Source organism: Drosophila albomicans, chromosome 3 (genome assembly GCF_009650485.2).
Source record: "Drosophila albomicans strain 15112-1751.03 chromosome 3, ASM965048v2, whole genome shotgun sequence".
Taxonomy (NCBI): Eukaryota; Metazoa; Arthropoda; class Insecta; order Diptera; family Drosophilidae; genus Drosophila; species Drosophila albomicans.
This window is the reverse complement of record NC_047629.2, coordinates 49,547,540-49,573,605: the sequence shown is the minus strand read 5'-3', so window position 1 is coordinate 49,573,605 and position 26,066 is coordinate 49,547,540. Positions and strand designations below refer to the sequence as shown.

The 26,066-nt window shown below is 37.1% G+C and overlaps 3 protein-coding genes across 3 annotated transcripts; all 3 read right to left on the bottom strand.

Moving 5' to 3' along the window:
• Positions 1 to 1,558: 1,558 nt before the first annotated feature.
• LOC117572009 (uncharacterized) lies at positions 1,559 to 11,184 on the bottom strand. Its single transcript, XM_034254528.2, is given in 7 exon segments — positions 1,559 to 2,134; positions 2,971 to 3,176; positions 3,910 to 4,016; positions 4,018 to 4,707; positions 4,790 to 4,940; positions 5,340 to 5,471; positions 10,635 to 11,184. Coding segments are annotated over 7 exon segments (1,704 nt in total). The 5' UTR covers positions 10,831 to 11,184; the 3' UTR covers positions 1,559 to 1,912.
• A 4,514-nt stretch (positions 11,185 to 15,698) lies between these two features.
• Positions 15,699 to 22,893, bottom strand: LOC117569099 (uncharacterized). Its single transcript, XM_034250117.2, has 3 exons — positions 22,515 to 22,893; positions 17,262 to 17,787; positions 15,699 to 16,477 (listed from the first exon to the last, which is right to left on the bottom strand). Exons 1-3 carry the CDS (start codon positions 22,518 to 22,520, stop codon positions 15,927 to 15,929), a joined length of 1,083 nt encoding a protein of 360 aa, XP_034106008.1. The 5' UTR covers positions 22,521 to 22,893; the 3' UTR covers positions 15,699 to 15,926.
• Positions 22,894 to 25,015: 2,122 nt separating this feature from the next.
• On the bottom strand, positions 25,016 to 26,057 carry LOC117570108 (uncharacterized). Its single transcript, XM_034251568.2, has 2 exons — positions 25,672 to 26,057; positions 25,016 to 25,610 (listed from the first exon to the last, which is right to left on the bottom strand). The coding sequence occupies exons 1-2, from the start codon at positions 25,720 to 25,722 to the stop codon at positions 25,320 to 25,322; spliced, it is 342 nt and encodes a 113-aa protein (XP_034107459.1). The 5' UTR covers positions 25,723 to 26,057; the 3' UTR covers positions 25,016 to 25,319.
• Positions 26,058 to 26,066: the final 9 nt, after the last annotated feature.

Sequence of the window (26,066 nt, the reverse complement as noted above, 5' to 3'; positions counted from 1 at the left end):
GTGTCAGAATGCATGTGAAATGTCGTGCGATCCGACTCCAAACTGGACCTTTGATCACTTTCTTTTTGGTCGGTCAGAGTCTGACTCTGTCTCTGTCTCTAGGGGGTCGAATATCAATCAATTCTTCAACTCTTGTCATCCGTGCATCCCAATCACAATCCATCAATTGTTGTCCACAATTTATTGACCATAAATTGGCCATCTTCCAGCTTGTTTTGACGTTTGTCAAACACAAAACTTAATTGCTTATTACAATTATTGCCAAACATTTTGCCAAGTTCCCCCTTAAACCAAAATTCATCCACTCAAAATTCACAACACGCATCGCGCATGCGCAAATTGTCGTGGCAACGAGACAATCGAGACAAAGCGACACAATGAGATACAACAATCGTTGTGACTGAGCACTGAAAACTGAGCATTGAAGACCGAAGACACCCATCCGCGATTTGTCTAGCGCATTTATGGGAGCACGTCGCACCTATTTGGTATTACGGAGCAGTTCCATCGCCCAGAATTGGGCCACAAATTAGAATCAAGTGCACGGCGACACAGGTGAAATTTCGAAATTCCACATAGAATTGACCGCATTCTGAAATTATTCGCTGTCTTCTTTCTTTTTTGCAAGTTATTATTGGATACTCTGCAAGTCAAAACAGGAAGTGAAACCGATATAGAAACATCTGCTCGGAATACGCAAGATATACTAAAAATCCCACCTGAAGATGTGCTCTGCTCCAAAAACAAAAATTTCTATTCCAAGTTCGCGAATAAATTTATAAACTATCTTCTCTTGATATAAAATGAATATATGTGCTGTACATATTTTCTGTTGAGATTTCTGTTTAGTTTTAGTACAACTTTGAAGATGTAAAGACCACACAACTATGATTTACTAAAAAAAATAACGCGTCAGATATTCACAAAAGCGATTAAAACGAATAAACAAAATCAAAATGAAAGAAATTAAAAATAATGTGTTTGAAATAAAATCTGTTTAACTATTCTTGTTGATATTTAAAAGTGGTTTGAAAAGAAAGTAATTTAAAAAAAAAACTCTAAACAAAATGCCTACAAAATTTAATAAAAAGATAGAAAACAAAACATTTTTCTATTTTGCATTTAAAAATATAGTTAAGGAATTTAACTAATTTCAAAAAATTAACAAACGTCTATGAAATTAAAATAAATAAATTTAAAGTTATACAACTTCCATAAATTTAAATGTATTATTTTGTGACTTTTAATAACAAGCAGCCAATTAAATGCAGTTCAGAAATAAATAATATATTTAAAAAATCCCGAAATAAATCAGTGTCTATAAAAACAAATATTATTCCAAATAACATATATTTAGCAGGCAGCTAATCTGTAGAATTGAAATATATATACTTACAAATTGAAAATAATTTTCCTAAATAAATCAATGTCTTCAAAATATTAAATTCCAAAGATTTTCTAACTCCAGAAATAAATATCTGCTTACCAAAAATCATCACTGCTGAAAAAATTCAAATTCCACTTTAATAACAAATAAAAATGCAAATAATCATTTACAGTTCTTGAAGAATTTAATATGGTTCATAATAAATAACATACGAGTACAATAAATAAAACGAATAAATTACTTAATACTACAATTAATTTGTTCTATGTTGAAAAAAAAATTGATAAAGTTATCAACTTGGGATTATTGCACTACATATAAATCAAGATAAATTTCTACTAAGGCGGGGTTATAGCTAAAATTGTTTTACTGGCATTTGTGCTAAAATTAATTTCGAATAACTAGGACTATATGGGGATTATTTAATAATCAGCGTCATATTACGATATCGAAATAAATATTAGGTTAGGTTAGGTTAAACATTAAAGATAAATATGTAATGCTGAATGTTCCCATGGGGCGCACTCACTGCCACTGATATTGATTGCGATATGCCAGATAATGGGCATCTTGGGCCTGTTGCTGCTGTGGCTGTGTTCTCAGCTGATAGCTGTCCGTGGAGGAGTCCACGTCCTCGATGGAGGGATCCGTTTGCAGCGAACGCTTCCAGTAGCTACCCTCACCGCCCCAATCATCGCCATGGTCCTCGTAATGGTGCTGATGATGAGCATGTTCGACATAGACAACCTAGTTAGAAACAATTCAAATACGGCGTGAAGTGAGAAACACCACAGGAAATACCAAAGAGCCCAGAGTGTAAGAGCTGTGACATGGACATGATATGGGATATGATATGATATTATATTTGAATGAATGATGAAGAGCATGGGGAACAATCGATTTGTCTTTCGCAGGGGAAAAGGGATTTTCGGGGGATAACCTGAGGCTAAGGCTGAGGCTTTAGGCGTTACTCTAAGACACGCCCATACTTACACATTGTGGGGAACATTTTTGAATACGCTACGATTTTGTTTTGTTTGAATTGAATTTTTTATGGGATTTGCTTTTGATTTATTTTTTAAATTTCTGTTACTGTTAATTGCTGTAGCTGTCCAAAATTAATACCATATCTGAAACCAAAAAGGTCTGAATTTGTTAGCACACGGAACATTTTCGAGGTATGTAATTTATGGAACTGTTTTTGTAAAAAACGGAAACCGCAGCTTGAAGTGAAACTTCTGTGTAACTGTGTACGAATTCGAAAATTATATACATATTTGAAGTGTTGTACCATAGGGAGTGAAAGAGAGTAATAGGAGAAAAACAGATAGAAAAAACAGATTGGAAAACGTGAAGTTTTTGCCAAAAACAAAAACAAAAACAATTGCTGTACTTAAGAAACAATAATTTCGTATATAACTGAAAAAAGGGTGCAGAAGATCCATTTAGAACAAGAAAACATTGGTCTCATAACCGGAACAAGTTGTGTTCGTGTGTGTTCTCCAGAACAAAAACAAAAAACACATTAGCAACAATATTAAGGTGAACACAACGGACGCCCGCCATGGGCCACCTCAACTCACCTTGGACGGTGTGCCGCCACGCTTGACATCGATCCAGAAACGCGCGATATTGATGAGCAGTCCGATCAGCGCAATGGCAAAGAACTTGATCTGCAAGTGAGCGCCCAATATTTTCAGCAGCAACTCGATTTTGGCCTTCAGCAGAGTACCAATCAGCGCCAGCTTAGCGAGTGCCTTCCTCTTCTTCTTCTTCTTACCGCGTGTAACTGTGAATCAAGTTGCATCGATTAGTTGATGATCATGACAAAATTCATAAAAAAAACGCAGTAAAACAAAAATAGTAAATCTTTCAGCGATATTTATCGCTTGGGAGGGTGGTGTTTGTTAGTATGAACTGCAGTGCGCGTAAGTGCGTTAACGGTAACGAAACGATAACGATAACACAACAAGCATTCGAGGCAATTTATGTACAAAAAAATAACTTAAACATGCGAGCAAAAAATCAATTTGGGCACATCAATTGTTTGCCCGTTTAATTGTAGCTTAAAAATAACGATTTGAATCTTTGAACTGCATGCTATGATAACTGCTTAAACACGCACGCAAACCACCACCAATGTAAACTGCTTGCTCAAGCAGTGCAAATAATTTGGTGTACATGCTTCGCAGCTGACTGCTACGACATGCACAAGTTACAAGTGAAACGAAACGAGTTGGAGGAAAAGAGATTGCGACTAAAACACGCTTGCAGAGTAGGCTAAAAATTTGTGTTAAATTAAAAAGTGAAATATTTAAATGCTTAGAAAAGTGAAGAAGCAAAAATTTAAGATATTTTATACTTAAATGTACACATTTGCCTACTCTGCAAGTGTAGTTAATCGCACTCTTTTTATAAACCAATTTATACAACCTAAATCTAAAGATAGACAGGCACTAAGTTGTGCTTAGGAAACGGTGCGCTAAAGTCATTGAAAACCACACGCAGCAAACAACACACACCTCCGTTACTTCTACCATAATTTGTTGAGAATTTATGCTTGCGCTTTCCACCGCCGATGCCAACTCCGCTGTCGACCAGATCTTCCAGCAGCTCCAGACCGAGGGGGATCGCTTGACTCGTGATCTTGCACCAGCACCGTCGAACCTTGTTGACCCTTCTTCTTGCGCTTGCCACGCTTCTGCTTCCTCTTAAACGGCTTCGCACCACCTTCATCTCCGCCATGACCATGACTGACAATCGGTGAATCGCTCTCATGCCCGAAGTCCACATCGTGATGCTCTGGCGCCGCCTGCACTACGACCAATGTGGCTGGCTGTTGTTGCTGTCCCTTCTTTTTGTTCTTCCGCTTGTTCTTCATCTTCTTTCGCTTGCCGCCGCCAGGCTTTTTCACCGCACCCGTCGCATCCTCTGCGCCATCCTCGAGTTCTATGAACTCCACGCCACCTGAAGTGCCATCTCCATCTGCGCTAAGCACCGAGTTTTTCACCTCTTCATTGGCATTTCCATTTGCATTAGCAACTTCGACATTGGCGGCGGGCTTCTTCACAATTGGAACACTTTCATTGTCGGGCTCATCTTCCGCTTCATCCTCTTCGGCATCGCTGGTTTCCTGTTCACCATCAGATCCATCCGCCTCATCCTCTTCCTCGCCGGTATCCGCACTGTCGGCAGCATCCCCTTCGCCTTCAGTATCAGCATCAGCTTCGGCGTCCGTCTCATCGTCATAGTCGGCGTTTTCACTATCGCTGGAAGCCGCTTTCGGTGCCTGCAGATATTCATATTCACGGCCAAGGAAACTACGAAACGAATCAGAAAAAATAAAAAAAAATTCATCAGAAATGGAAAGAGATAAGAAACCTGAAACACTCGAATTGTTACCCGTCCATCGTTTCGGCCAGATACTCCTTCATGTATTTCGTGCCAATTTCGATTTTCTTCAGCAACGTCGACGGCTTCTCACTTATGGGCAGCTCGGAGGCGCTGTAGCCACGTCTCTCGAGCGTTGCGTTCAGCTGTCGATCGGCTTCCACTGTACAACGCAAAATAATAAAACATTTAAGTGAATTTTGTAAATACCAAAAGGTAGTAAATGTAATTGCAACATTATTGCCAGCAATTAAATCTGACATTATTTTGATTTTTTAAGTTCATTTCGTTCTCTTTGTTGCTCTCATTTTCTCTCAGCTTTGCGAGTACAAAAATAAAGCAACAAATGCACTTTCTGGGTCTTTAAGCAATTTGCAAATTTCACTGACTTTGATTTTCTCTCGAGTGCATAAATCATAAGCCATAAGCTGAAGAGCAGCAGCGCGACAGCTAAAAGCTTTTGTCTTGTTAATTAAGAGTGGACAATTAACACCTCTTTCACTCTTGACGCCGCTGCTCAGAGCTTAGACCTAACACAACTTTGTCCAATATGTTTGCTCACCTTTCAACTTTTGCCATTGCACCGACAACTCGGCATCCCACACATCCAAAATTCTGGCCGATCGTTGGCGAGCACACGTCCAAGGTTCGTCACGTATGGGACACAGAGCCAGATCCAAATATGGTGAGATTTCTGCAAAATAAAAAAGAGAGAAGAAGATGATGATGAACACGATTGAGTTTTTGGTCAGCGGAATTTGGTCTGATTTTTTGGCGTTTGCCGCTTTTCCATTTGTAAATATTTGAGTGAAAGTACGCACAAAGCCAAAACGACGGACGACGGAACAACAACAAACAGTGATAACACCTTGTGTGGCAGCAGTTGCAGTTGAAGTCGCATCCGAAGCTGCCACTTGTGGCATTGTCAGCGGCAACTTGACGCATACCTTGTTCAAGACATGGCTAATGCCTGTGGTTTTCTAATGGCCAAGCAAAGCACTCGAATGCGGTGGCAACCACTTAAAGATGCAGTGAAAATGCTCGCAATTAATCAGAGTGCAGCTGGCGGCCAGTTACAACAAGTTAATTGCCCGCAAATTAATTAAAATTCAATCAATTGTGGTACCTAGTGAGCGACAGCCATCACATGGCAATATTTTTGTGGTGATGATTTTTTTATTTTGTTAAATGAAAATTGAGCAATTATTTTGATTAGCTTTATTGCCTGGCTACCTTTTAATTGCACGTTGCACGTTGTAGGTTACACGTTGCCACAGCTGCAGCTGCAACGTTTTGGGAAAAATTTTACTTTTCAATGAGCTGCTGTGTACTTTGACCCAAACGGCAGCTAATAGTGTCACAGCGATGAAAATTTCAATGCCAAGAGAAAGCTTCGCCTCGTGTGCAACGTGCAAGTAGGATGCGACATTTGAGCCTGTGAAAAATTGGTTGTTTATCTTGCAGCAGTTGTTGCTGCTGTTGCAGCTTGTCGTGGTGTCGTTTAACCGATAAAAATCCTTGTCTACAAAACCCACGCCAAGAGCTGCCTCCTCAGCACATTTTGACATTTGTTTTGCCAACTTTGTTTTGTTTTCGGTAGTCTTTGGCAACTGCCTGTGGATCTTTTCACTTTTTTCCCTCCAGGCAGGAGGGCGTGCGATCAATGCTAATGCACCCTGAACTAAGTTCAATCTCCTCTCACATTTGTCTCTCTATCTCTCTCTCTGTAACCCTTTTGTAGCTGACATGACAATGCCCATGAGCTTGGGCTCGAGCTACTTAATTTTCATTTACAATTTGAACTTTCACTGCAATTGAAATTTATGCGTCCGTCGGTTTATTAAGGCATTGTACAAAGTAAAATGGGGCGTGGTCAATGCGAACTGAACTTGATGATGGGTGACGTGTTTTTATATTTGCATGCCACAGCCAAAGAAGAACGGCTCATTGACTGCATGTAAAAACAAAACACAACAAAACTGTAAACGCTGCTCCGGCTTTTACACATTTGGGCCAACTGCAAAATTACAACCAAACTGCCAACTACCAACTGAACATAACTGTCCAGCCATATGCCATAAATCGCAGTTACCTATAGCCAATGGCTAGGCATAACAGTAGCTCATAAAATATTAGCATAATCACCTACGAATTCTCAAAAGATAAAGTTGTTAGGTTTTGAAAAGCCAACAATTTGAAAGTGAAATACATTGTGATTACTCCACGGATCAATGTATTTAGTTAGCCCGGTTATTTAGTTTATTTTTTTGTGCTGAATAATTTATGAACACATTTTCACTGCATTCAATGTAAATGCTAAATAATATGCTAGCTCTGTGCTAGTCTCTTTTTTTCAATTTCCAGTTTTTTTTAAAGAATGCAGAACAAAGAATTTATCAACTTATGTGTTGGATTAGAAATAGAAACTTGTTCCCCCGAAGAAGAAACATGCTTCATCGTACCGTTATGCCAACGAGCTATCGTTGTTGTTGTTGCGACCAAAAGAGAAGAAGAAATAAAAAACAAGCTCAATAAACTTTCACTGGTTTCGATCCATGACTTGGAAGACACCCGCAGACGACAGCAAACAGCAAACAAACGAGCTGAGGAAGATCTACTAAGCAAATCGCGGACATTTTGAGGTCTGGAAAAGTGCTCTGGAAAAACAACATCAGCCAAAGCCAACGTAATTTAATCCTACACGCAAATAAATTGACAGACGGATCGAGGGGGGAACTGCAAAAGGGGAATATTTGTAGTTCGGCATTGTATGTGACTGACCAAACGTGGCTAATGCCTAACTAAATGCCAGACATGCTTTAGTCGCAATTAAAAAATGAAATTTCATTTCATTTCGTGGAAAAACTCACTCAACACTTTTAGTTTTTCCATTCATTCAGTTTTTTTTTGCGCTTAAAAATGTCGCTTTGCAATCGGACATGGACGCAATTTTGTTTTCAGTTTTACAATTGCACGAGTAACACAACGAATCAAAATGAATGAACAGAAAACACAAACAGCAAAAAGCTAACCCAACCAAACAAGTTGTAAGCACATTTACACACACTCCAAGCACACACCAATGTATGATGGTTATAACCCAATTATGCGCATTTTTCAGGTTGTTTTTTGTGTCGTCTCCCCACAAACTCAAACACAAACTGTGCCGACTCCACTTTAATTCACTCGTATTGTGGACAAGTGAATCTGACACCATCATACACCAAACACCATATCATGACTTGACTTGACTGACTTGACTAAGATATCAACTTGTTGGTCAGTTTGTTGTTTACTTTTGCTACTATTATTGTTGCTGCTTCTGTGTTATTATTATGCTCTTTAGAAGTTAGGGTATACTAGCTGATAGACCTATTTTTTTTAGTTTGAGTTAAACTAAATATATCTCCAAACTCTAGAAGTTAGTTTAATATCTAAGCAATAGTTTAACTTTGATTTTTAAGCTTTTCATTTATTATTTTATTTAAGTAGGTTATTAAAATATTAATTAATTCTCCTTTTCAATAAAGACACTCCTTTTATCTCTTAGTTAAGAAGCCTACTTAGAGTTAAAGCATTATTTAACATTGTTTATTATCATTTTTTGTAGATCCATTAATCTGAATATCCGTTTTTTTATGCAAAAGCTAAACTTCAATAAGTAAAGCTGATTTCGCCTTATCTAAGGCTTATCGTTTTAATTATTTAAGTTGGTTATTAAAACATTAATAAAAAATTCAATTTTTAAGGTAGGTTATGTAAACTTTTATTGCCTCTTTTTTATTTTATTTGATTTTATTTGATTTATTTTGTTCCTTCATTTTGTTAAAGTTAAGCGAATATTTTCTATATGTTAAGAAATTTAGTCAAACCTAAAACATTATTCAATATTTTCTTGAATATTTAAGTAGATCTGTTAATCTGCAAATCGGATTATTTTTTTGGAATTTAGAAGTCTAAACAATAGTTAAACTTCGATATTTAAAGCAGATTTCGCTTTATGCTGAGCATTTCTTTAAAATTATTTAAGTAGGTTATTAATTGATTCTTTTATTTATTTTATCATTTCAATAAAGCTATTCTAATTAATGTTTTACTAATGTTAATAAAGCCTATTGTCAAGGCTTTGTTGTATCTAATATAAGTATTCATATTCAAATTAATATCTATTCATTCCAAACAATATGAAAAAAATATGTAATTTGATTCACAAACAAAAAACAATAAATATAAAAGAAAAATTCTTTAATTTAATTCAGCAGAGTCAAAACTCTTTTGTGTGTTAATTTAATTTGCGAACTGTGTTAAGAGGCAAGAAAATATGACCAACTAACCGAGTTTCAAAAGAAAAGATTTTCAATTTGCTGTTTTTTTAAGTATGAAATAATTTGTGTATTAATTGTTCTGTTCAATATATATAATAAGGTTTTTAAGTATGAAGTACATTGTGTATTAATTGTTCTCTTCAATTTGAATAATTATAATAACATTATAATTATTTTTACTACATTCATTCAATCGTAAACAAAAGTTAAACAATTTGGTTTCCTTTATTTACAACAAATAAATAAATTCTTTAATTGGATAACTGTTTTCATTCAAAGAAAAGAAAAGTTTTGTTTCGTATAAAGAGTTTTTAATTCGTTAACTGTTTTATTCAAACCCACCCAATGACAAAGCTTTTTAAGCCGAAACTGTTCTTTCGTTGACACAATAATCGAGAACTTAATCACCAAATGGTGATTATCAGTCTGTTAATTAAGTCTTCAAGCTGAAGCTAAAACAGAAAAACGAATTTTCTGATTTCTTGTGTATTTACTAGCGCATCTAAACTTCGTTCTATAAAACAAGTCTACTTCACATGTTGCTGCTTTTTATGTGCGTCTTCCTTAATGACTCGACATTATGTACAGTTTTGTTTGCCGCCTGCGCCCCCCTCCCGCCCCTGACACACCCCCTACAAGACACCACACTTTGCTCTGCGAAATCTGGCAACCTGCGTAAAAATAATCTGTCTGTGCTTAACGCTCAACAAGTTCTAGTTGAAGTTATAAGTATGACTTGAGTATGACCCATATTACATATGGTTGTGGTAGTGCTTCTATGCTTCTTCTTCTTCTTCTCTCTCTCTGGCACCTTCGCAACAAGTGCAGGCGACCGGCTAATTGCTCGACTTAGACATCAGAACTCAACTGAAGTAAAGACAATATGGAATATGGAGTATGGTAAGTACGAAGTGAAAAAGTGTTGCCGGTTTTTACGAGTTTCTTCTTTCTGAGCTGTCGTTGTTCGCATAACGTAAGAGAGCATGTCACCTGCTCTAAAAAATAAAGTCGAAACCCCTTTTAACCATATTAAATGCGTATTCTTGTTCTGCTGCGTTACCCATGCAGCAAGTCGTTTGCTAATTAAAGGTATCGAGTTGAATTCGTGTCGCCTTGTCAGCTGTCAATTGCCACATCAACTTAGGTTGGGCTGATCAACAATAGATAAGATATAGACAGAGAGAGAGGGAGAGTGGACTAGCTCCAATGGGTAGTCGGGCAGTCGACTATGATATAATGGCTAATAAATTTTGAATGCGCTCTCACATTCAACTTAATGAGCAAAAAAATTTCACTGCAATAAAAAAAAACGAAGTGTTTTTGATTATGTTTCTTTCAGTATGTTTGTTTGTTTTGTTTCTCTTGACTTGTTTTGTTTACGCGTTTACATATGCCAAAAAGAAATTGTACATTTTACATTGCCGCTGAGTCATCCACACGAAAATGTTTAGCCCCAAAAACAAAAAAGAACACATATCTTCGATCAGCATAAATGTATGCTTCCACATGACTTGGCAGAATTGAGAACTTACGATTTAGTTGTCGAGCAATTGGCTTAGCTGCCACAACTGGCGACCAAGCCAAAGACGAGGTGGTGGCAGGTGCAGGTGCGGCGGCAGGTGTGGCAATTGCAGCCAGGCTCCAGGTATGCGTCAATGTGAATGACATGAGCAAACAGCAGCTAAGCAGCAGCTGCCCAGCGCCCGCAGTGGAACGCTGCCAATCCATATTTAGTTAAGCCAACTAACTAACGCACAGTTACAGAAAAAAAACCGAGTTGGAACTGATGGAAGATGCCGTTAAATGTTACAGAACTGTTGCAGTCTTTTCTTCGAAAAGAAACACACACACACACTGATTTATATACACTTATCGACACGCAAAACTACAACGGATCTTTGTTCCATTTTTCTCAAAGCACTCTTTTGATGTGTGTCTTTGTGTCTTATGTCCAATAGAAGTCACCGAAGCCCGTTCAATTAACGCACTTATAAATATTCAAATTCAAATGTTCATCGCCGGCACACAGGAAGAGGCACAACTAATGTCTGTTACTTCGATCTTAACACGACCAAGTTCAAGGTAAGATTGAGCCATGACGCGCATACGTAAGAAGTTTTATACCAAACCATGCAGCTCACTTCGAGCTGTTCAGCTCCCAAAGAGAGCGCAATGTGAAAGCTGCTACTGCTGCCGTCGTGCTCTTCTGTGGAAAGTGAGCAGCCGCATGTGGCCAAAGAGCCAAAAGAGCACACAAGACACACCACAAACACACACACACACACACATACTCGTAGTTCACTATGGGCATGCTTGTTGTAGGCGCAATATAGCGGCTTCTCCATTTGAATATGTGAATTTTTTTCGGATTTTTAGAGGGACCCAAAACTGCGCCATACTTCAATTAAGCTGTCTACTTAAGACACATCGAGTGTCACATGAGGTGATATACGAGTCTTGTAAGTGGAATTTGCAGAACTTGTTGCCTTCAGTCTCGACAGGGATTAGAGGTGGGCGAAGGAATTACATTTGAATGTCGTGCATTGAGGCATGTATTTAAAACTGAAAGTCTTCAATCCTTGTCGAAGCTTGAAATGCGAAAGTGTTTCTTAGTTTTAGAAAAATGAATTAAATTGCAATTATTCCAACACAACATAGCAAGTTTAGATTTATATATTAATATGCAAATTGCTTTAATCCTACATCAATGTAAAAATTTATTTAAATTACCCCTGGGATATTGTTCGATTAAGAAGAAACTGAGACATTTACCATGTTATCAAGTTTTTCTATCGGCGATGAAAGTTAATTACTCGAAACTTTATTCGCACATCGTTAGTTTTTGTATTCGTTTTAATAAAAACAACTTTCAGATCCTGAATCTGTTCATTGAATATGTAACATATATCAACTCACATTTTTCGTTAATAGTTTCTATATTGCCTTTTAAGCTTGATGTTCTTTCTTACAATATAAATTTAAGAAAAATAATCTTAAAATAAGATTTTAATGTTGAAAAACTTTTATGTCTAGATTTTTATATTGAAATTTCATTTTAAGATTAAAAACATATTTATTTAAGATTCAAGTTTTTAATCAAGAATGTTTCATTCTATTTTTAAAAGTAGATTGTAAACCTTGATTTAAGATTTCTTCGATTATCTAATTAAGCAAATTAAAAGTAAGAGTTTATACTTTTATGTTCACTTAATATTATAACATTTTTATGCTGACTTAAATAGAAACATATGTAATAAAATCGAATAATTTTAGACAGCTAAAAGGTGCTAAAGGGAATTAATATTGTTTTTGTTAATATTGAAGAAATCAACTAAATACTTATCGCAATATCATATTTAAAAATAAAAATGAAAAACTTAAAATAGTAAGTAAATTACAAACTAATAACAAGTAAAACCCAAAATAGTAAGTCACTTAAGTAAACTTCTTTTATTAGTTACTAAACTGTGCGCAACGAATACTGCAAATCATGCCCAATACTTTAAGCACACGAACCCTTCATTTAGCACCCATTTGGGAGTCTCACGCATTGCGTCAACTAATTTATTTGTTAATGTAATTAACAACACGTTTACGCAATTGATACAGTTGCATCATTTACAGATTCTCTGACAGCGCTTTTTTTGTATTTTAATTCACAAATTTTCTCTAGCAAACGCGACAAAACGAAAGTTTTCTAAAATGTTTGTCAAGCGAAATGCAGCTTGGCTGGCCCAAAGCATTTTATTGTGCTGTGTTCTTTTATTGACCCTGTCAATTATCACACTAATGTTATTTAGATGTAGGCTTTTGGGCAGAGCCCAGCCCAGTCCATGGCTAGTTAAGTACATTCATAGATCCGCATGTTGGGGGCGCTGTCTCCAATCGCCAGACCAGTTAGTTTATAGTGTAAAGATCTTTTATTTTCAGTTTGCTTGACAATTTCTACACCTGTCACTTGTGTCTGTCGATAGAGGTGACAAAAGGAAAGTTTGCAAAAAAAATAAATTAATAATAATTCGCTGAACAGCGGAAGAGTGACCAAAAAAAACAACCGAAAATCAAATACCAAAAACATCGAATGACGAAAACCACTCAACTCAACGGCGATCGCATTTTGATTTTCGGATTACGAAATTACGAATTGAAATTAACAGTCCAAGCACGTGGCGCAGACGACGAGTACTCATGCTTGTTGTATCAATTTCACTTTCTTTCTGGTTAAGATGCGAAAAAAGTCAATTAAAAAGGAATAGAGGAATAGGGCAAACGCAGACAGTTTGTCAAAGGTAAAAAGTCTGTGGCCACGATGATCACATTGACATCCTCTGATGTCCATGCTCATGTCCAATTATCATGTTAGCTGGCGAGTGAGATCAGACAGCAGGTCTCCAGTTGGTTGTGGCCCAGTCAGTCTCAGTGTCAGCATTGGCATTGCCATCGCCATCCTGTCAGCTGCAATTATCCATATTTTGCAGCAGCAAAAGACAAAAGCCGTTGCCGATGGTCGATTGTCGGCTGGATGGTTAGACTGTCGGTGGCACATGATTTGTGGCCAAACAAAACTGCAAGTGGCCATAAGAAAAAACCTTTCTGGCGTATTTCAATAATCGGCATTGGCAATGCGTTAGAAAGCAGTGAAATTTGTGTGATCAGCTAAAGCGACTCTTCAGTTTGGCAGCAACAAGTTGTAATATATAGACAGCCACGCACTTGACCATGCGAACAAAAAGGCAAGAATAACACAAGCTTGTTTGGTAACACAACAAACATACCCTGTAACAGGCAGGCAGGCAGAAAATTGACAAGTCATTGTAATGAGCTCGTGTTGTCTTTAGAGTGTAATAAAATTAAGTTTAACAATTTGTTATTCAACTAACATTTTATTTAGACCTTCATACCATTTGCTATTTTAAATGCTGAGTATTAATAAGATTTGCGCCATTTCATTTTAGTCGGTGAGACTAATTAATTGCCGCGTTTACGACCAGCACTGCAAAAGGCATTGTTGTGATTTTTCTGTTTCTAATTAAAACGCCGCCATAGACGAAGACATCAGACCACAGACAGAAGACAGCAGACTGCAATCCGCCAACAACATACTACATACATACTAGAGACAACAACAATGACAACAACTGAATGTCAAATGCGTGCACTCGTTGGCAAGGACAACTTACAACTTGCAAGCATGCAACTTGTAAACAATCAACTAAGCCGCTTGGCAACTTTGGCGACCGTCTGGCGTTGGCGATTTGACAGCGATTAATATTTAAAGCACTGATCTCCGCTTAGGCTCCTCCCATTAAATGTCCAGCGCTGTCTGATCGGACTTTAATTGTGTGCACAACTGGATCCGATAAATATTTATCGATCACGGAACGAGTCATTAATTTGTTACAGTTGTCAGATTGGTTTTTATGCGCAATTTGGCTTCTGGTTTGCCAACGCATTATTTTTGCTTTCTACGAGGCGGCGCATGTCACACGCTGACCACAAATTTTAATTACGTTTAGTTATTGTGGCAAAAATTGCTGTTTTATTTTAAGCACCCTATACTGCAGTGAAAATCACGAGCTGTCACTTTTGAAAACAAAAGACTTAGAGCACAAACTTGATTGATGGGTTTTTTATAAAAAATGTAGCATACTTCTGTGCCGACATATAAATTACTTCGAAAAGTGCACGTACAAAAAGTGTTGCATACTTTTGTGTGCCGCTTCAATTAGTTTGAGGTTTGAAGGGAATTGGAATTTGTATTTGTTGCATCTTATTAAAACTTGTGGACTGTACAAGTGTTGGTTGAAACAAAGTGAATTGGATTAGCGTAAATTTAGTGTACATATAAAAACATTCAATGAACTGTTCAACAACCATTGACTGTATCCAATTACCCGAAGTATTCTTCCATTGGATAAGCAATCAATAATAATTATTTAATTACCCAAAAAATGCATTAATCATCAGCAAACTAACCAGACGAACTTAATAAACCAATTAACTAAATGGGCTACGCTTTGTTATACAGCAATCAACTGCCAATCGACGCTCTGATTGATCTAATTCCAACTGATCTTTCACTTTGTGCAAATATTTGGAATTTTAAATGAAATTGAAAACCTCAAAATTATGATCAACAAATTTGAATCGTTTTGCTTTGAAGCCCGCAGAGGCGACGCTAATGTAACGTTAGCCCGCACAAAAGAAGCCGTCGCTCGCTTAATCCCGCTAACCGTCGCTCGTCTGTTACCCAAATTGGTAATGTTTTTTTCTGCTCCCCCTTTGGCCTTTTCCATCGACTCGTATGTAAGCAAAAGCTACCGTCGAGACGGTGACTTTGACTTCCATTTCAATGTTCGCGATAATGTCGATGATTAGACGGCAAAATGTGGAGTCAGCACACGCCCATTGTTGAGCTCGGCGTTCGGCGAAAGAAATCTCCAGCGGTGGCACTTGTCAAAAGCCCAATTAATCAAGCGCTACAAAGCTGTCACATTCGATTCCCTCAACTTCGCGGGAAGAAGACTTTCTTCACAAAATTGATCACCAGACGTGACCAAAGCTGTCACGGCAACGTTGCTAATTATTTCAGTAGTTTTTGTTTATATATTTTGTTTTAAATATGCTTAGACTTTATTATAAATAAATAAGTTACAGGCGTTGGTTCATCTTACAGCTATTTACAGTGAAAATAATTTAATTAACTTGTAGGTCCTAACTCAAACGGTTTTAATTACGTAAAGCTGCGCCCCCATGAAAAGTCGCTGACTAAATTGTTTACTCGGTGGTCGTTGGCCGCACTCTGAAAGCCCCCCTCCGTCCAATCAGCGTATCAAGCTACGCGCCGGATACTTTGTGGGCAGCAGCGACATGGGATCCGTGTTGTTTGGCACCTCAACGTGCTGCTCCTGATACTGTCCCGTTGGCATATAGGCGCCATAGGGATCCGAGCGACTGGCCCAACCATTGCTCGACTCATAGTTGTAGCCAACTTGATTGGCCAGCTGTGCTTGGGTCTGAGCATTGCCGTGAATGTGCAAATGAATCTCCTTGCTGGGTGGAGGATGATGAGGCGATGCTGGTCCCGAGCCACTTAGGCCAGTTGGTCCCCAAGATTCCTTGGCATGTGGATTCCAGCCGGGATAACTGAAACTGGGTGCCGCATTCTCATACGAGCCAAAGAGACTCGTCTTGAGGGTCAAGAATTTGCCCAAAATAGCCAAAGCATTCATCACAACGAGCACCTTGAGCAGGAACAGAGATTTCATGCCGATGGCCACGAGGAATGCTACCATGGCTGAGAGCACGCCAAACTTGAAGATGATGGGTATCAATGCCATTTGCAGACGTCGAATCTTGCCAAACGTGCGGCCCTCTGTGAATATAAAGTGAGAAGTGAGAGATTATTTATTAAGTGAAATAGCTCTTCACGCTTTGGCAAAGTTCGTTGCCTCAGTCTTTTGGTTTTTCATGAAAATTGCTTATTGAATCGGTATCGTTGGCAAATTAAGATTCGTTTTTAGTATTACAATAATGATTTCATTAACAAACAGACCTGAACGCCGCCAAGAAAGTCCATTAAAACAAAAAAGACGCAAATAAACACATAAATATTTTCTCAGCGTTGAAAAATGTGCGTGGCTTTTTTATTTTTGCTTTGTTTTGTTCGCTGTTTTTTTGCTTTTTGTTTTTTTTTTTTTTGATAAATATAATAATTTACGCGAGTCTAGAAAAAATGCGGAAAGTGAAATTACAACGAGGTGCTTGCTGTTGCCATGAGAAATCAAAATACCAACTCATACAGCGAGGGGATAAATTTACTCTGTGTGTTTGTGTATGTGTGTGTGTGTGTGTGCTCAGGAGTTAACACCTCTTAAGCATCTCTCTATAATCGCATGCTATTTTTGTTTACTTATGTTATTTCATATCTTCGTCGTTGTCTTCTTGTTTTCTAGCAAGTCAGGTTTCATTGAAAAACGAAAGTGAATCGAACAACGGACGCAAAGCGATGTGAACAAATTAAAGTTGATTAGAGCAGTCGCTAATCAGTGGCAATCGGTGTTTGAATTGCGTAAATGCAATCAACGCCTCACTAATTGTTTGGGCATTTGTAATTTGGAGCAGAGCATTGAGAGCTGCTGCAGCTGAACGCTACTCACCCACGGCTGATGCTGTGGCTGCTGGTTTTTCATCGTCGTCGCCGAAAAGACTTTCACTCAGATCGCTGCGCAGCCAACTCCAAAGTGTGCGGACCATGCCCCAAACACTCAGATCTGTGGGATCAACGGCAGGCTTCACTTCGTTCTTGTTGTTTGTTGTGGCTACCGCGGCATCCTTATCAGCTTGCTTCTTCACTTTCTGCTTCTTCACCTTCTCCTTCACCTTTTCCTCCTCATCGTCATCATCGTCGTCGTCGTCATCATCATCGTTGTCATTGGTAACGATATCCTCATCGTCATCATCATCATCGTCATCGTCATCGTTGGCCGCGTTTTCTATAGCTGCCTGGGCAGCTTCTACGGCTGCTTCGACTGCTGTCTCTGCATTGTCTTCATTGTTATTGGCATTGGCCGGCGGCTTTTCGACCTTTTTAGTGATTTTGGCGCCCAATGCGCTGCTCAGACAGCACAATGCCAGCAGCAAGGCGAGCACCGAGCGTCGCGCACTTGAACTCTTTGTGAGAAACTGAAAGTACAAATGGGAGAGGAGAAATTGTTGTAACGAGCTTATGTATGTATGTTTAACTGCATTGTTCAGATATGACATCAAAAAGCCGCTTGAGACGCATTTCATCATAGTTGTCTATACGCACATGGAAATTGCGTAAACGAAAGACTTAGGAAACGAACCTGCTGCTAGACCAAAATGCCCAACGACCACTTCACTTGCCATCGTAATAACAGTTGTGAACACTTTTCAGAATGCACTAAACCCAACCTGCCGCCACTTCAACGCACTCATAAAACATTTTATGACACATTTTTTTTTTCTCGCTTGCAACAATTTCCATTTTGCCGCTAAACGCTGTGTCGCCTTTTATGTAATTCCCCCCCCAATCTCAACGAACCTCAACTAGTTCGAATACAACGCAAAACAATAAGAAATGTGTCAACATTTGCCAAAGCTGTTGTTGTTATTGTGGAGCTTAGCTCTTAAGTTGTGGGCAGCAATTTATATGTAAATATTTGCACTATGTAAATGATGCGCACGGACGGAAACCCGACTTCGTCACTCGTAAATCATCCAAATATTTTGCGACATTAATTAGACAAACGGATATTACGAAAAGCTGTTGGCAAAAAAGTGAAATTTTGAAGTTGATTCAACGATAAGAATTAAGTGTATTAAATAATAAATTTGTTAGCTTGGGGAAACAAAATGAAGATGATATCATTAAATTGTCTCAAATTGTCGTTTTGTTTGCAATTTGTTGTAGCCACATTGCGAAGAGATTAACTTTGTTGAATGAAAGACGTTTGGAAAACCAAATAAATTCAAAAGTTAAGGGAAGTGCCTCATTAAACATTTAAGATGACTTTAATTATGAAGCATTTTCATGTTCAAAATTGATGTTATTAATTATGAGTATTAAAATCTTGCTAGCAACTACACCGCAGGAAAAATATTAGAAATCCTTTAATATTTTTGACTATTTTGATTGTGGATCGTTATTTAATAAGTGCAAATTACTTTTCACTCAGTATTAATATTAATATTTATAAGTACTTAATTGATAAAAGAAACTAGTTCACAGGAAATAAATTAGATAGCCTTTAGTTTAGGTTTCTAAGTCTAAAATACTTCTTATTTAGAATTGCTGTTTATAAGTCAAAGTATTTAATTGTCCCAAGCAACTGCACCGCAGCTTTTGGAATTTTTTAATGAAACGATTCATTTCAATTGTTGATCTTCTTTTAATACATTGTCTCTAAGTACAAGTTACTTCTTAATCAGCATTTATGTTAATTATTATAAGTATTTAATTTCAACAAGCAACTGTAAAACGGGGAACAAATTAGTCGCTTTTGATAGCTGAGCTTATAATCTATCTTTTACTTTTAAGTAAAAGCTACTTCTTACTCAAAATACTTGTTCATAATTAAAAGTACTTAATTAGTACAAGCAACTGCACCGCAGGGCATAAATTAAGCCACAAGCCCTTGGCACATTTGTCTTCCAGATTGAGTCCCAAAACTTGCAGCCAGAAGCTCTTAGACCCCCACAATGATTGTGTAATTACTGATATTATTCCCAACATTTATCCCCAAAAAACTGAAAGTCATCATTAAGTTGCTTTTCATTTTCAATTTTCAGAACCTATTAGAAACCCAAAAAAAAAAAAGACGCCTCTGCACCTGCTTCAACCTGCGTATAGACGAAACCTATTTGTGATTTCTAATTGTCTTGGCCCCAAAATACAGAAAATTTCCCTGGAGCGTGGCCAAGTGATATCTCAATTCGGTCAAAACACAAAACACAAATAAAGTTCTGAACGAATCGCGTAAATTATGTAGAACTAACTAACGGTTGGCATCATTCCATGTAAACAAAAGGCCTCCTCCAGCGTCCAGTTCACTGGAGATTAATCAAAACACAATTCTGAGACAGTTTAATTAGCGAAGAGAGAGGGAAAAGAATTCGCATTTCTAGTGGAATCCGTTGGCTTGACATAATTTGTTGCTGCTTTTGTTCCATTATCTAATAAGAATTGTATCTAAAATATTTCATTTTTTTTTTGGCATTGTGCGAACATTTGTTTATTAATTCTCTGTCAAAGCTATTGTTAAGGTTCTTTCATGCCGATTTGTGCTGAATTTGTTATTTTGCTTCTTTTTTATGTTGTTGTGGTTGAAACTGTAAATGGAAATCTGCAGTTTGGCCTTGATTAAATATAATACGAAATTATTGACTCTGTTATTATTTAAATAACTGCAGTTGCAGTCAAAGCAAATCGAAACTAAAACAAAAAGAAAGGTTCGGAAAAAGAAATGCTGTTTACGATGATGCAACAGGCGTAGAAATTCGAATTTTATCTGCTTTTTATTCGAATATAAACACAAGTGATAATAAACAATATAAGTAAAAAGGCGATCGAAATAAAAATTAACATATTTTCCGTTTGAACTGACTGATTGATACGACCGACACATAGAAGGTAGTTTTTCCAGCTCAGTTTCACTTTGGACTCTGTTTCCAACCGCATTCAAAATTAATGACTTTAGCATAATTTAATTTACATCTTTAGCTTTTAATGTCGTTCGTCGATGTAACTGAATTTTAATATATTGTATATTGTACCCTTTGGTGAAATTTTGAGGCTGACTTGTATTTCGTTTTTTTTTATTTTCTTCCCCCTCATTTCTTGCTGTTTAAATATTTAAAGAGCTTTTGCCAACAAAATTTCGCCAGGCATACTTAAAAGAATTGGTGTTAAATACTTTACTGTCAAATTTACTTTTGGGTTGGGTTAACATTTATTTAAATTTTTAGCACTTTTAGCCAATCGCTGATGACTCAAATTAGTCTTTAAAATGGAAAGTGTTAAAGATAAACCCTTGTTGTTATCGAACTAATTCTCTATTATTCTAGTTCAAATCAACAGCAATTTGACTAAAGTTTTTTTTTAACAATTTAACTATGGGAATTGTCTTTATGTGTTTTGATTTGATTACGAGCAACAATAATTTACAATTTGTCTGTGTTATTGTCTGCGGTGATATAAACAAATTAAGCTAATAAAACGCTGATTATATCAATTAAATGTATTAAACTTTTTTGTTTGTAGAGCAAATATTGTAAAATTGTGTGTACTTTAATGATCAAGGTTAAATTAAGGAAAATATTGTAAAGTATTCTCAATAAGTTTCCCAAGCTTTTAGATAACTTTTTTGATTGGTTTGTTTGTCAATACATTTTAAATTATTGTAAAGCAAATGTTGTAAAATTGGCTTAACTTAATTATGGGAATTATTGTAAATATTCTCCATAAATATTTCATATCTCTTTATCTGTTTTATGTCTAAGTGGATAGCTTCATAAATTTTAGCGACTGCAGTTAAAATTACATCAGAATTTTGTAGAGAAAATATTGTAAAATTAAATTCTGGAAAATATTGTAAATATTCTCCAAGCTTTCATATGTCTTATATTTATTTCTTCTATGTTTAAATAAATGTTAATTACTGCAGTTAAATTTATAAGTTTTTTTGAAGATCACATATTGTAAAATTAAGTTAATTTAATTTATGGAAAAAATTGTAAATCATCACAATAAATTTCTTGAACTTTCAAATAACTTTATTTTAGTTTGTCTTTTACTAAATTCTAGCAATGACAGTTAAATTTATATGACATTTTTGTAACGCAAATATTGTAAAATTAAATAAGTGAGTGGGTAACTCAATATATTTTAGTGGCATTTGTTAATTTCTTACGAGTTTTCTGTAGAGCAAATGCTATTTAAATTAGTCGTACTTTATTTATGGAAAATGTTTTAAGTATTCTCAATAAATTTCCTAATTTTTCACATATCTTTCTCTTCTGTTTTATATCCGAGGGGATAACTCTATAAATTTTAGCGACTTTTTGTATACAAAATATTGTAAAATTGGGTGTACTTAATTTATGGAAAATGTTTTAAATATTCTCAATAAATTTCCTTATCTTTCATATCTCTTTTCTTCTGTTTTATGGATGAGTGGGTAACTCAATAAATTTTAGCGACTGCAGTAAAGATTTATACGAGTTTACAACGGCACCACGCCTACTAAAAGTGAACATAATAAAAGCATAAATAATAAACAAGCCCCCAGCTTGCCCTGCTTCATTGTGTCATTGTGTCATTCGTCGTAAAACTATAACAATAATCATAAAACTAATAAAATCGTAGAGTCTTGTTGTTGTGTATGCAATTAGGGCACGTGTTGGACGTGAGGCACACAGATGAATGTGGCATATGAGTAATTACGAGGCTGCAAGCGAGCATTATCTAATGGTAGTTAAAGTCACAGTTCATGACACAAAAAATTGGAATGGAAAAAGCATTTAAAAGACGCTCTAATAATAGAGTGCTTACAACAGCTGTGCTTTGCTTGGCTTTACTTTGGCAATTGAATAAAGAAGAAAGTTTACTTTGCTAGTGTACTATTATTTTTTTGGCCAAATGACAAATAACAATATATAGAATGCGGCCAACAACAAAGGCACAATTGACAATTGACAAATAACAATTGACTTGACACTGTTATCAGTCGTGTCGACTCCTTTGAGTCGAGCACAAAAACGAGGTAAGTCGGTCGCGCAATGCGTGCCAGGTATTATAATGAGAGACACAGAGAGAGAGATACTTGTACTCGGTATGTTAAAGATACGATCGAAATTTGTATCGTGCATTTGTTGTCGGTCTGACTTACCAGCATAATGATAGCTTTTCTTTTGTGTGTTTGGCAGCTTTGGCGGGATAATGATTTTGTTTTTAGTATTATTTGAGTGTTTTCACTTGTTGCTGTGTTTTGTCGTCTCTCGCTTGTATCCTTAATTAATGCATTGAACTTTAAAGTCTTCGAAATGCTCGAACGACTTTCACGCAACCACCGAAATCGAAAACGAAATCAATCTCAACAGCAACAGCAGCAGCACACACGCAAATTGGCCGTTTTGCCTTGCTTGTTTTGCCAGCCTGTTGCCAAATAAAGAGAAGCGGTAGCTAAGGAGATTGGCTTCGTAGATAGATTGAGATACAAATAGTAGACTCGCGTCTGCTGCGCTTGAGATGTGCCCGTTGACTGTCTGTTGGTTACGGTCTTGGCCAACTGGTAAGGTCTTTGGAGACCGAGCGCGAATCTTGCTCTCGGTTGCGGACCAGTCTTTTTGACCAGAGCTTCTTCTTTAACGTGTTTACGACGACTCTCACAACAACACTACTGCTGTTGCTCTCTCAGTTACAATTTCGTTTTCAACACTTTCTTCACAATTTTCCCCTAAACGGCAGCAGCAACGAACAGCAACAGCAGACGATCTCTAAAAGTGCCGACTCAACTTGGCGTTCCATTGTTGACTTTATTACGAATAGTCGTGCAATGGGCCAGAGACAGCAAAAATGTCTTTTAGCGAACGTGACAAACACGCAACTGACGTCACATGCACTTAACGAGGGGAGGGGAAGGGGAAGGGGAGGGAACAGTGCAGTGTACTCTACTCCATAGTCATGCTTGACCCAAAGCCCCAACCCAAACAATATAACAGGCCCAGCCCATTTTCAACTATGTTTGCACAGTTGTTGCTCTAGTGTCTGAAGTATTTATACGGCCGCAAGTTGCACCTGCAGTTTCAGGGTATAACAAGTTGTGGCTACCCTCTGTGACCCCATGAGACACTTGTTTCAAGGCACAATTCTTTGAATTGCACTTAATGTTAGTTCCTTTAAATTGTAGTGTATAATACCTTGTTAGAGCATTTGCAGTTCGTCTTTTGCTCATTTGCATTTCTTGGTTTTTTTTTTCTGTCTGTGTAATCCAATCATTTTTGCCGGCTGCCTTTTACCCGCGCTTTTGTGATTGTTTTTTTGACCCATTTCCAACTTCAGCCGATGCTCTCGCTGTCTGTCTTTCTCTCTTGCTCTCTCGCTCATTCTCTCTCTCTCTCACGCTGTATCCATGAACTCGACATTCACCAAGTGCCCTACAAGCAAACAGCTGCTTTGCATGATAAAAGCTCACGTATTGTCTGTCATTGATAAGCAGCCTATTTATAACATAATCGAAGAACATTTGATATGATGCAAAGATGATTTTTGATGTGTCCCATCAATCCATATCACGCATAACATAGCAGCTTACAGTTACAATGGGGCGTATCTCCAAATACCACCTTTCTATTAAGCGACCAATGTGGGTCATAAGTCAACCAACTACTAATGATGAACTTGTCTGGCTGTTGTTGATGAAGTGCAGCAGCTTTAGCAAGTTTCAAGTTCATTACTCTGCGTGCATAGCTCAAACATTTGCCAAGTTACATAATGGCAACAAGAGTAGCATGCTACTCGCAACTAGCAGCCAGGTGTGAAATCCGTTAAGCACACCACACTGTAATATGTACAAAGTGTGTGGTAATCGGCCAGCGCACTTTCAGGCCTAACCACAAGAACTAAGTGGAAGTTTATGTTTTGGGTTTTTGGGCGGCAGCTTATTTGTTTTTTTTTTATACCCGGTACCCGTAGGGTAGAAGGGTAGTATAGGGTATATAAAGGGTATATAGTATAGTATACATTTGTGACAGCAGAAGAAGTCACCTTTGACTCCATTAGTAGTATAAATATTTTTGATTAGTGTCAACAACCATAACGATATAGTTATGTACCAGATCTCAGAGACTATTCAAGATTGAGCTTTCATTTTCTTCTACAGTACTTGCTACACGAGTTGCACATAGATCAACATGATTTTAGAGTATTGCCACTCCCATTGCACATGTACGTAACTACAGTCTTTATGATTGCCAGAAATTTGTTTAAGATCTGATAAAAATAATTTTATATGATAAAAAAATGCTTTGCAATAGGATCTTAGTTAGATTGGTTGATAGTTTGGTATATTTGGTACTGTTTGGTATATTTCAAATATAATAGAATATGCCAAATATAGCCTTCGGTATATTTCAGCTCTTGGTATAGTAGTAGTCGTGTTATAGTTTATTGATATATTATACTTCAACAATGGTTAATAATGAGGTATATTTGAAACTCTTTGGTACATTTCGAATATAATACCAAATATAGCTCTCTATAGTATATTGATATACCGAAAGTAGCCCTAGGTATATTTTTTGGTACACTTTAACAATAATACCGCTCGGTTTTGCTTTTATTGAACATGGGTAGCGGGTATCTCACAGTCTTCCACACCTTCCTGTTACTTTCTTACTCGCTTTTCCATGTCAAAAGGTGTCATAAATGTTCTGATGGGCTCTACGTGTATTCTGTAACGGTTTTCCCGCGCCCAACGACATGAGCTGTCATGCTGCTTATCAAAATGATGTCATTATGGATTATATCATTTGCATTTTTATGTGCGCTCTCACACGTGTTGGTAACTGTATCACACCAGACAAAAGAACATAAGCACTAAGAACACCACGATGACTTTCTTACAAAAAACACTTAAAACATTTTATTTAAACAACAGCGAAAATAATAATAACATATGCTGACAACAACGAGTCTATTTTTTACCCCAACTATTTTGGTAGATATTTGAATAGTAACTCTGCCAGTTTGGTGTGCTAAGCGAGGCATAAGGATTGTAGCTGTTATTGTTGTAGTATGTGGGATACAGATATTGTCCAATCACATAGGGCCAGATGCGTATCTTGGGATCATTGTAGTAGTAGGGCGTGGCAGTGGGATAGTAGTAAGGATACGGTGTCGTGTAGTAATAGTTAGTCAAGCTGGCGAACGTTGGACTGGGCGTGTTATATGGATTATATGGCGTGTAATACTGAGCTGCAGCAAGCTACATAAAAAGAAGATAATTTATAAAATATAAATAAATTTGAAGGATAGTTTTAACTTACTGCAGTCAGCGAAACCAGCAGCAACACTGAATAGAATTTTTGATATTTCATCGTGTGATTATTATCCAATCGGGTTGCGAATAGTTGAAGCTTTAGTGTACGACTAACTGTGGAACACCAAATGGTGTTACATTTTATAAACTGTTTCAACCAGGAAGTTGCAAATTTCACGCCCTGACTCCGCTTTTTTGCCAAGCAATTTCATCTCATGTGCCAGTCTCTGCTTTTTCTCGATACCCTTTCTGGCGTTGCGTCATTGAACTTGACTCATCGGGGTTATTTACCCAGAGTCGGTGACTCCCATCATGAGCAAAAAAAAAATCTATAACAATTTTCGACAATTTGTTAATGGACCTAAAACATTTTGTCACATCAACGAAAAATCTCTAGAACAT